Genomic DNA, 12,029 nt, shown 5'->3' on the forward strand with positions numbered 1-12,029 from the left:
GGACGTCTATTTTCACCACTCTTATTCAACATAATACTGGAAGTCTTAGCCACAGCAATCAGACAAGAAGAAATAAAAGGCATCCAAACTGGAAAAGAGGAAGAAAAACTGTCATTATTTGCAGATGATATGATATTGTACATAGAAAACTCTAAAAACGCCACCAAAAAATTACTAGATTTTATAAATAAATTTGGCAAAGTAGCAGGATACAAAATTAACATCTGGAAATTGATGGCACTTTTATATACCAATGATGAACCCTCAGAAAGACAAACTAAAGAAACAATCCCATTTACCATTCAACAACAACAACAAAATTAGATACCTGAGAATAAACTCAATCAAGGAGGTAAAAGATCTGTACTCAGAAAACTACTGGACAGTAAAAAAGGAAATAGAAGACACAAGAAGGTAGAAGCATATACCATGTTCATGGATTTCAAGAATTAACATCATTAAAACGTCCATACTATTCAGAGCACTCTACGGAATCATCACAATCTCTATTAAAATACCAACAGCGTATTTCACAAATCTATAACAAGTATTCCAAAAATTTATACAGAACCAAAAAAGAGCCCAAATAGCCACAGCAATCTTGAGAAAGACCAAAGTTGTAAGGATCACAATACCAGATATCAAACCGTACTACAAAGCCATTGTAATCAAAACAGTCTGGTGCTGCCACAATGGAAAAGATGCCAGAAATTGACCCACGCTAATATGGCCAATTAATATTTGACAAAGGAGGTAAGAGGATAAAATGGAGTAAAGTAGTCTCTTCAATAAATGGTGCTGGGAAAACTGGACAGGTACATGCAAAAAAATGAAAACTAGACCACCAACGTACACCATACACAAAAATAAACTCAACATAGATAAAAGACTTAAATGTAAGTCATGAAACCACAAAAATCCTAGAAGGAAACATAGGGAGTAAAATCTCAGACATCTCACATAGCAGTATTTTCACCAATACATTCCTAGGGTAAGGAAAACAAAGGAAAAAATTAGCAAATGGGACTACATCAAACTAAAAAGCTTCTGCACAACAAAAGAAACCATCAACAAAATGAAAAGGGATCCCACTGTATGGGAGAACATATTCACCAATGATACATCTGATAAGGGCCAATTCTAAAAATATATAAAGAACTCCTGGTTCCTCAACACCAGGAAGACAGACAATCCAATTAAAAAAATGCACAAAGGCCTGGCTGGTGTGGCTCAGTGGCTGAGCACTGACCTATGATCCAGGAGATCAAGGTTCGATTCCCGGTCAGGGTACATGCCCAGGTTGCAGGCTCAATCACCAGTAGGGGGCGTGCAGGAGGCAATCAATGACACCCTCTCTCGTCACTGATATTTCTATTTCTCTATTCCTGTCCTTTCCTCTCTCTGAAATTAATAAAAATATAGGAAAAAAAAAAGTAGGCAAAGGACCTAAATAGACACTTCTGAAAGAGGACATACAGATGGCTAACAGACAATGAAAAGATGCCCAATGTCACTAATCATCAGAGAAATACAAATTAAAACCACAATGAGGTATTACCTCACACCTGTCAGAATGGCTCCATCAACAAATCAACAAAGGACAAGTCTGGAGAGGATGTGGAGAAAGCGGAACCCTGGCACACTGCGCTGGGAATGCAGACTGTACAGCAACTATGGGAAACAGTGTGGAGTTTCCTCAAAAAATTAAAAATGGATCTGACTTTTGATCCAGCAATCCCACTTCTAGGAATATACCCTAAGAAACCCAAAACGCCAATCAGAAAGAATATATGTACCCCTATGTTCATAGCAGCACAATTTACAATAGCTAAGATCTGGAAATAGCCCAAGTGCCTTTCAATAGACGAGCAGATAAAAAAGCTGTGGTACATTTACACCATGGAATACTATGCAGCTGTAAAAAAGCTTTTACCCTTTTGACAGCATGGATGGACCGGGAGACTATTATGTTAAGTGAAATAAGCCAGTTAGAGAAAGACAAATATTACATGATCTCCCTTATAACTGGAATCTAAAGAACAAAATAAACTGATGAACAAAGTATGTCCAGAGTATGGATACGTGGAACAGACTGGGAGATATTAGTTGGGGGGAGGGGGAAAGGGAGGCAGGGTTCAGGAAGAGATTAATCAAAGAATATACATGCACATATGCATAACCCATGGACACAGACAATAGCATAGGGAAGGCCTGGGGCGGGAAAGCGTTTGGGCAAAAAGTGAGAAAATGGAAGACATCTGTAATACTGTCAACAATAAAATAAAATTTAAGAAAAAAAGAAAAATTCACTTAAACACCTTTCCAAAACTACTATCTTTCATATGATTTTACATAAAGAAATTAATTCAGTGACCATTTGTAATTATCTCATGAGGATGTTTAATTTCTATAACCCCATTAATTATAAATATTTTCATAGAGTGCTTAATAACTGAAAAATTAAAATATGAATATAATGAAAAATTCACCAGAAAAATGCCAAAACAATACAATAATACCATATAGTTCTAAGCTAGAGATTTAGGTACTATATGAACTCCAGAATTATAACCTTCAAATATCTTGGTTTAAATGACAAGCTGCAAAACCTTTACAAGCTTGATTCAGGAAGCACAAATTTCTACCTATTTTTCAGGGAGTTATTTTTTTTTCCGCTCTCTAGGAACAAAAAGCTACATATGTGTCTCTCTGCCTCAGTACATCTTGCTACCCATTCTTCCATAAATTATCACTTAACATTTCTGAGATTTAAGTTCAAACCTTCCTTGCTTCCAATATTTTTTATTAGGATGCAGCAGCTAGTTATGTGGCAAGTATTTTTCCTGTCTTTACAATATTTTTCATAATCAACTAAATACGCACCTTCTTCCATTAACCCTCGTATCTGCTCATCTTTGTCTTTCAAGAGGTCTGAAGTTTCACTACTGTTTAATCTAGTTGCAAGTTCTTCTTTTATACTTTTGATTTCCTAATTTAAAAAAAAGAAAAGAAGATAAATACCATAAAGAATTACTTTCATTCTGGGCATATTTTTCAGTTTTTCTCCATATTCAAAAAAGTCATCAATAATCACATTCTTGATAAGAATATGTAACTTTTGTTCTGTTAAACTGAATTTATTACCTTGGTTAATTAGGACTAAAAAAAGAGCTTTGAAACTATATAGAAAACCTGAATTCAGGTATAGTTAGGTTTTAATATGGAAATGAAAGTAAGTTAAATTTCAATATTCTTCTAGAGTATCTATCTACATTTTCTACCTGCAATATATTTGGAACATTTCAAACAGTACATGTCTCCATTTCTCACTGTATTTCTTTTCCTTATTAAAACTCACTCACATGAGTATATAAAGTCTGATCTACTTTGATAAACCAGAGATTCATCAGAAACACGTCAAGATAGTCTGGCTTCTAAAGCTTCAAGGGACACGTTCAATGATGTGAAAAGTCTTCTCTAATTTAAAATGTGGTTTTATGAGATGCTCTGAAATTAAACAATAGCTAAAAACAACTAGCATTTATTAAGTATATAGAACATACTTTGTATCCATTATCATTTAATCCTGACAACAATCCTATGATGGAGGTACCTGCATTATTAAGCTACACAAATAAGAAAACTAAGACTCAGAAAGACTGAGTAAACTTTGAAGGTGAGAGCCTATTAAAAGAGTAGAGCTATGACTTGAAACCAGGTCTGTGGAACCCCAAAGCCCATGCTCTGAACCAACCACAACACTGCTATCCATTTCCATTTCCACTTCCAACTGTCGAAATTTGATTCATACATCAGGGTCCAGTAAGAATGTCATGTCTTACACGAAACCTTCCTCAATTACCCTGGTCAGAATTCATCCTCTGTGATACCCTTCCAAACTGCTTACTCATCTCTGCAACTCATTTCATTCTGCCTAGCACTTTATAGTTGCTGACATTGTCTTCCATCACTAGAAAAGCAAATTCGTCATTTTAGGTAATTCAATTTACCTTTGAATGTCCTATGCCTCTTAAGCAGGGGGTTCATACATAGCAATACACATAAAAATGTGTTAAAATTTAGGGCCTAAGTTTTTTCCACTACAGTTAATGGTTTGGGTCTATTTTAGATCTACAATTCAATGGGCACTACAGGAAACAAACATTACTTAAAACCTAATTTCTTGATTAAACTGGTCCAGGTGAAACACAGTGGGGACAAAAAGAGATAAGTTGGTTAGGTAATCTCAGGTTATTATTAGTGTCTGAAATGAACTAGCTAGTTAAAGCAACCAAGCAAATGGAGGTATATGACATATTTCTTTTCTGTAAGAGTATACACAGAAAAATTATAAATATTAACAGTAACAGTAGTCAAGAAGGGGGACAGCAACCTGAGAATGGCAAATGCTGAGAAATGTTGGGATACAACCTTAGTTGGTTACCAGTTTCTGAAATAACCAACTGTTCCAAATGGTAAGACTCAGAACAATGGTCCTCAACTAGGAGTGATTTTGCTCCAAGGGGAACATTTGGCAAAGTCTGGCAACATTTTCAATTAGCACGACTGAGAGGAAGGGGGGACTGTGGTAGGGAAGGGTGATACTGTCATCTTGTAGGTAGGGGGCTGGGATGCTGGTGAACACCCTACAACGCACAGGGTCCCATAAAACATAAAATTATGCAGCCCAAAATGTCAATAGTGCTGAGGTTGAGAAATCCTACATTAGAATAAATAAATGTTATGCCTCCCAAGAGTCACTAATTTATTTTAAAATTACTTTGACTTGAAGAAGTATATACATTTGAAGTGATAAAAAAATAACAAGAGTAATAATAAATTTTATTTACAGAGTGCCACTTAGACTTGTGTTATTTACTTTGATGAAATTATCATTTACACAAATTATTCTAGTGATCCTTGCTATATATCTTTCAAGGACTTATACATAAATTACACAAACAAGTATTTGCTTAGAATGTTTTATAGTATCAAAACCTGTAATTCTAAAGGCACTGAAAAATTTACAAATTAAGAACTAATATTCTTATAGTATCCTTTTACTCTTACCTCTCTTTTTTCCAATGCCAAACAAAATACTATAAAGGCACTGCTCAAAAATGTACATCTCTATAGAGCTTCATTAACATAATTTTAAACTTCCGTTACCTTTTTAGCAGCATCTCTCTCTTTGCAGGCTAGCTGGACTTTCTTTTCTGCTTCTGCAATCCTTTGAGTAAACTCATCTTTCAAGGAAGAAATGCTGCTGCTTTCTTCTTTCACTCTGAACATTTCACTAAATTTAAAATAATACTGAGACTGAGGAACTTGTTTAAATATTCCGAAGGTAACGAAATGAGTTCATTTTGCAAAAGCAAAACAACATTGTCTTCAACACATACCACAATAAAATAGATTAGTTTTAGGTTTGATAACTTTTCAGAGAAAAATTACCTGCTTAATTTATTTTAAAACACCTGAAAGAAAACCCATTATTAATTGAAAATGTCAACAATGTTTGATATGTAAAAATACGATAAAAGTAAATGAAATTTTTCATTTTGAATCTTGTGTCGCATTTTACCAATCACCTCCATAAAGCAAATCAATACTAAGTATTTTTTAAAACTATAATATCACTGTTTTCTTTAAAGCCTTGTTTCAAATCTTTAATACTAAAATATTACTAATAATAAGGGGAAAGAGGTTTTTTGTTTTTTCGCAAAATACTTCGCTTCAATGCCAAAGGTAATATGGTAAAGATAACAAGAGGAGAAAGGTAATCTTTAAGGTTAGAACTGAAATGCTATTCAAATTTCTGTAATCATAAACAAGTTAAATTATAAACTATTTTAATTTAAAAACATTCTTGCCCAGCCGGGTGTGGCTCAGCAGTTGAGCGTTGACCTAGGATCCAGTTGATCGGGGTTTGATTCCCGGGCAGGGCACATACCCGCATTGCGGACTCGATCCCCAGTCGGGGCCGTGCAGGAGGCGGCCGATCAATGACTCTCACCATTGATGTTTCTCTCTCTCCCCCTCTCTTTTCCTCTCTCTGAAATCAATAAAGATAAATTTTTAAAAAAACACACAAAAAAATTCTTAAATAACAACCAAGTGCACGGGCTTCTACAAAATGTGTAAAACTATTCACATTTGTAAAATACTTACTCTTTTAGATTGTCATAAGCTTCTTCTAGAAGTGCTTTTTCTTTACTGAGCGATAATAACTGAGCCTCCCTTTTGTCCAGTTTCTCATTCAGAAGTTCAACTCTCTAGATAAGGAGAATATACAAAAGCCAAACATTTAACATGCAGTGATGAGCTGAAAAGGTAACTAACCACTATAATCAATGAAACAGCATTATCTCATAAAAAGAATTAAAACAACATTGAGAAAATGAAGACAGCACAAGAACTCATAAGCAGCTGGTAGGAGAGTATAAGTCAGTACAGGCACACAGCAGGTGGGAGCATACATGAGTAAACCACTTTGAAAAACAATCGGGCAGTATCTAACTGAAGATCTACATACCTGTGCTGCAGAAAATTCTATATTCAGGTCTACCTTAGAGGAGAAACCTGTTGTGTTATACAAAAACACTTACAGCAGTTGGAAAGAGTGGGCATATCTCACCAAAGCAGCAGAAAGATAGATGTAATAAATAGATAAAGTTCTGTATCTTAGCTGGGCAGTGGGTATACAAGTGTATGTTTTCCATGTTATTCTTTAATCCAAACGTGTAACATATAATTTTTTAAATATGATACATTGCACTTAAAACGTAACTTTAGAAAATCCATAGGCATGCAATTTAAAATCTCCAGGATATACTGGAATCAATGGTTAGAATATCTTATTCCTTAGGTCCTACTGAAGCAATGACAAACCTGTATGTGAAGGGGGAGGACTGGTGCCTTTTGTACTCAAAAAATAGTAGTAAGTGTTACTTGATTTAGGTCTACGTTAATTAATCACTTGCCTTTTGAAAATAGTTCAGAAATGTCTTATTGATAATAAATAGTATGTTTCTAGGAATTCAAACTGCTAGTAAAGCTACAGTCTGGCATTTTGTGGATTATATTAAACCCAGGTAAGAGAGTCTGGCACTTTTTTTACATTAAATAATTCATTTCATGGCATTTACAGGACATTTCTTCAAAACATCCTATATCTCAAAGGAGTCTATTAAAGATGCCAGATCCAACTCAATTTCTGTATCTAAAAATCATAGGGAAGACCAAAACTGTGACTTGTTGTTAAAGAATTTACAGCACTTTCCTTTTATCCGCATTAGATAGAAGCAATCTGACATTCCTAAACAATGCCTTTGTTCTTTGGACATGTCCCCTTCTTATTCACATATGATAGCTATTTATAGGAAGTATCAGAAATAACATAAAAGAGAAAAAAACAAATTGAAGCAATTAACAACAGAATACATCAAAAATTAACCTAAAAATAATTTTTTTCATTTAAGATTTCCTACAAATGTGACCATGCAGAAAATGCTTTGGTGTAAGAAACACTATATAGTATTTAGATTTTCTTTAGAACCTCTGTCTGCAAAGGAGTTGAAGATATGCTAATATACGAAGTCAGTCCTTTGCAAACTGCGAAATTAATGAGCACAGTGTAAGAGAATTCTAAGGCAATAAGGCCTCGACGCAAAGGCATGCGATGAAAACATTTTTATGCTTAGTTAAACTGAGACATCAACTAATACTACCATGGTTGCCGGGGAGAGGTTTCAAATAATTTATGAATAATTCTTCAATTTTAAGGTCCTTAATGCCACATTTAAATGACAAAATGCCTGTTTTTTAAACCAGTACAAATCATTATGCATCACTATTAAAAAGAAACACACGATTTAACCTCTGGAAAGCGTATCCAAAAATCCCCTTCCCCTTTCTAGTTACCTTGCAGATATCTTCCTTCTCAGAAAGCGCTTCAGGCTGGCGCTCTGCAGCCTTGCACTGCTCAGTCACCTTGTCTGAGACACTGTGACCGTCATTTATGGGTGTAGAAGAAACCAAGGTGTCGGGCTGCTCACAGCTCACAGGCGTTGCACTCCGTCCACTTTCTTCCATTTCCGTTTCCTCAGTGGGTGCAATTAATGTTTCATTTACTCCCTCCTCAGACTTTCCTTCAACAGGCTCAGCTGCCTCGGCCTTTGGGGTTGAAGAACTAACTAGAACAGGGGCTAAAGCATAGCCCTTGCCTGACAACTCATCGTCTGAATTGATTTCACTTACACTTCGACTATCTAACGACTGCACACTAAACGAATCTATTCTTTCAAAAGCATCAGATGAGCAGCAACTCTCAGTGAGTTTTGGGAAATCATCTAGACGGCTATATTCAGGACAAGCAGATGCTGAGAGAAGCTGAAAAGATGTCTGCATCAAGTGAAGACTTGATTTTGAATCTGTAGTCTCTTGTCTTGAACTTGCTGAGCTCTCACTTATTACACTTTCATGATCTAGAACTTCAATATCACTGGTGGTAGAGGTACCTGATGAGAAGGTACTGACAGGAGGAGAAGGCGTGTCGCTCTGCCTGTCTTCGTGCTTTTGTTCCTTTGCTTCCGAAGCCATGTCCTTCGTTTCTGCTGTGAGAGACGGCGCAGACATATTAGGCACGCGTTCCCTAGTTGTTTTCACATTAATTACACTCTCAGATACTTTCAAACCTGTGGTTGACACCTTCGTCTCAGATTCCTTATTAACAATTCCTCCATGCTCGTCTTCAGCTGTAGGTGACAGAGTATCTACTGCCATTGTTTCCCCTGAGGATACGCAGGGAGAAGGGTCTTTTACTTTTGACTCAGCTGTTTCAGGTGTTCGTGACTGTCCAGTGTGCACAGCTTCCTGTAAGGTGCTTTTCACTTCTTCTTCTGGTCTCTGTGATTTAACTGGCGGTTTTGATACCACTGGACTCTTCTGAATGGTCTGGACATCCGCTGGAGAGAGAAAGGCACTGAAGAAATTTTCAGCTTCATCTACCACTGTTCTCCGAACTGGCTTTGTAATTGCTTTAGGAGAAGCCACTGGCCGGCTCTGAGGTTCAGCGTTTGATTTCATCCCCCAGGGTGAAGTATCCCATCCTCCACTGGCAGGGGGACTTACTCCTTTGACAAGAAATACATATACACATTTAAATATAAAAATTATATGTCACACTAATACTACAATCATTATCATAAGTCAATATAAGTATGTTGAAAAAAGAAAATCTATGGACTATAATCTATAACTTGTCCCTGTTAAAATCCTTCTTTCCTATATAATTAATTAGTTAGCAGGTCAACTTTGGGCCTTAAAGAGGAACACTGGTGTGCATCTGTCCAAGAGAAACTAGGAACAAAGATATAAGACTGGACTAGGCCGGGACTACCAGGAGCAAGTGTGTTATTCCTCCCACAATAAATTAAGAAAGTAATGGCATGTTCTAAAACCCATGCTAAGTCCAAGATACATATGACGCATCTCATAATATCTAGCAGTATCTTCACTTATGGGCCAAGCGCAGTCATGGCAAACTGATCTTACCTTCTACTCAGTTCGCTTCGTATTAACTTTATTCTTGTAATATTAAGAATAAAACACAGTTATGAGCTAGACAAGAGGACAACACTAAAATACTGGTGACAAATGTTCTTTTCCAAAGATCAGAGTAAACTGATGGGAACAGTAACTTCTAGAGGACAAATTCACTTTCAGTCACTTAATGATAAGCTCATTCTCCAAGTCCCACTTTCCAAACCCACTGCGTGAGAATGTTTGGTTCTCTTTCTATATTCTAAATTATGTCAGCAATTAGTAGAAGGCCATGTGAATTTCAGAAATGTGCATTCTTATTAGAATTATTACTTTTTTATATAGGTGGTAATTTACACTAGGATTTTTTAGAAACATTCAGGAGAAAGTATCTCTGGGTAAAATTAAAAAAAAGGTAATTATATTAGTCACAGAAATGGGTGCTATTAAAAAAAAGCCACCAATGGTAAACAAAAAATGGCATATTCCCTAAAATAGTTAAAGCATTTCTTTAAAAACAAAAATTTCTGCCTTTTCTATATTCAAAAGTGGCTGAGCAGAATTATCACAAATTATGCACAATTAGAAGTTGGTGGCCAGAACACAAATACCTGAAAACTCCTACAAACTACCAAGCCCTATATTAAAGTCTACGCTTTAATATGACTTTGGGGCCTGTAGGAAACTTCAGTTTAGGGACATAGTTTATATTTGTTCAGCATATGAAAACAATGTAAAAAGGCAAACACCAAAATTTAAGATGCAAATGAACAAGCAAGATTAAATCTGCTAATTAATTTAGTTTATTAAGTAATCTTAATGAATTATTGAAGTCAAATTTGCCTCTTTGAAAATGTTTTTATACGAAGGCCAGGCTTCTCTGATGTCCACTTAAATTACTCCCTTCTGAAGACTGGTCACGTTGTAATGATGGCATGTATGTAAAATAAAACACAGGTGATCAGCAAACACAGCATTTCACTAAAACCTTAGTCTACTCTGGATAACTGATGTTTAAAAATGAATTTTATAGCCCTGGCCGGTGTGGCTCGATTGGTTGCCTGTTCCAATCCCCCCTCCAGGCGCCTGTACGAGGCAACCAATCCATGTTTCTCTCACTGTTTCTCTCTCACATCGATGTTTCTCTCCCTCTCCCTTCCTCTCTCTCCAAAAATCAATTAAAAAATCTTTAAAAACACAATAAAAAATAAAAACGAATTATATAGCACAATGAGGTACCTATGACAAAGAAGCTGAGCAACTCCAACAAGGTCTAACATCTTGTAAAAGGTAATAGGACCATGACAGCCACAGCCAAAAAAATCTTAAAACGTAGAACCTCAAATTTAGGTCCTGACTTCTCAAAGTAAAATTACGAACAAAACTCAGGAGTTAATAACTTATTCTTTTCCACAGGTCACACACACCAAATCTGCAAATCTTGACCCCCACGACAAAAGGCTACACGATTCCTTAGACTTGGGGCCAAAAGCAACTGCAGCTCCCTGAGCACCTGGGAGACACCGACCTGTAAACGCCCCCATCCCCGGGCTCCTGGGGCTCGGAGGTGGGCGCAGCACAGCCCGCCCGCCCGCGGGGCCCGAGGTCCCGGGGCCTGGCTGCGCCTCGGCCCCGGGTGACCCACGGGCCCCGGAGACCCGACTCCCTGAAGCGCCCGCTGGACGAGGGAGCCCGTGAGCGCCCCGCGACGCCGCGGGACCTGGCCTCGAACAGTCCGAGGCCTCGCAGCTCGTTCAGGGAGGGCTGTGGTCCGCACCCCGCCACCCGCAGCCGGCGGACCGCCCCCAAGGCCACAGGCGAGGACCGCGGGCCGGTTCCCGCGGAGCGCGGCGGCGCCCAGGCCACCGCCCCAGCCCCGCCGTGCCCACCTGGCTCTGCGTACGGGGCGGCCTCGGCCCAGGCGCCCGGCTCCTCCTCCTGGATGTCCAGGACCCTGTCGATGGACTTCTGGGCCTGGGACAGGGCCTGCTTGGCAAAGCTGGAGAGCTGGGACGCGTTGAACCAGCTCATCCTCGCTCCGCGGCCCGCGGCGGCGGCGGCACCGGCGGGAAGGCCGAGGGCCAGGTCCACAGGCGCAGGCCCGGGGCGGGGGGGACCGGCCTCCCCGCTTCTGCGCTCGGCGGGCGCTGTCAGCGGGCCCTCATGACCCCACGTCTCCCCCGAGCCGGGAGGTTACCCTCAGTCCTGCCCACCGCAGACAGGGCGAACTGCGCATGCGCCGGCTACTTCCACGTACACAACTACGGGACCTCGGAGCCCGAGTTCCGCCGGCGAGCGAACGGAAGGAACCTGACGTCACATCCGGGAGCCCCGGGTTGCCATTAGTTACCGAGGACCGCAAAACGGTTTCTATTGACAGCGATTCCAGCGGTAGAGCAGGAACTCCCGGCAGTTTTCTCGTGAGTTCCTTCCTAGAAAATAGCTCGCTAAGCTAAGAGCTGCGGCCTGCCAGCAATAATTGCAAA

The 12,029-nt window shown here is 38.9% G+C and overlaps 1 protein-coding gene across 3 annotated transcripts in view; it reads right to left on the reverse strand.

Moving 5' to 3' along the window:
- The window catches only part of TMF1 (TATA element modulatory factor 1), a 34,250-nt gene extending 22,661 nt beyond the window's left edge, over positions 1 to 11,589 (reverse strand). For all 3 annotated transcript variants that reach the window (XM_087825105.1, XM_087825104.1, XM_087825106.1), the window contains exons 1-5: positions 11,433 to 11,589; positions 7,924 to 9,134; positions 6,172 to 6,275; positions 5,170 to 5,296; positions 2,884 to 2,989 (exon numbers count right to left, since the gene is read on the reverse strand). In XM_087825105.1, coding sequence (XP_087681231.1) covers positions 2,884 to 2,989; positions 5,170 to 5,296; positions 6,172 to 6,275; positions 7,924 to 9,134; positions 11,433 to 11,574 — 1,690 coding nt within the window. In that variant the 5' untranslated portion in view covers positions 11,575 to 11,589. The remainder of the gene's footprint in view (positions 1 to 2,883; positions 2,990 to 5,169; positions 5,297 to 6,171; positions 6,276 to 7,923; positions 9,135 to 11,432) is intronic.
- Between the last annotated feature and the right edge of the window lie 440 nt (positions 11,590 to 12,029).

This window comes from Miniopterus natalensis, chromosome 15 (assembly GCF_054644295.1).
Source record: "Miniopterus natalensis isolate mMinNat1 chromosome 15, mMinNat1.hap1, whole genome shotgun sequence".
NCBI classification, from domain to species: domain Eukaryota; kingdom Metazoa; phylum Chordata; class Mammalia; order Chiroptera; family Miniopteridae; genus Miniopterus; species Miniopterus natalensis.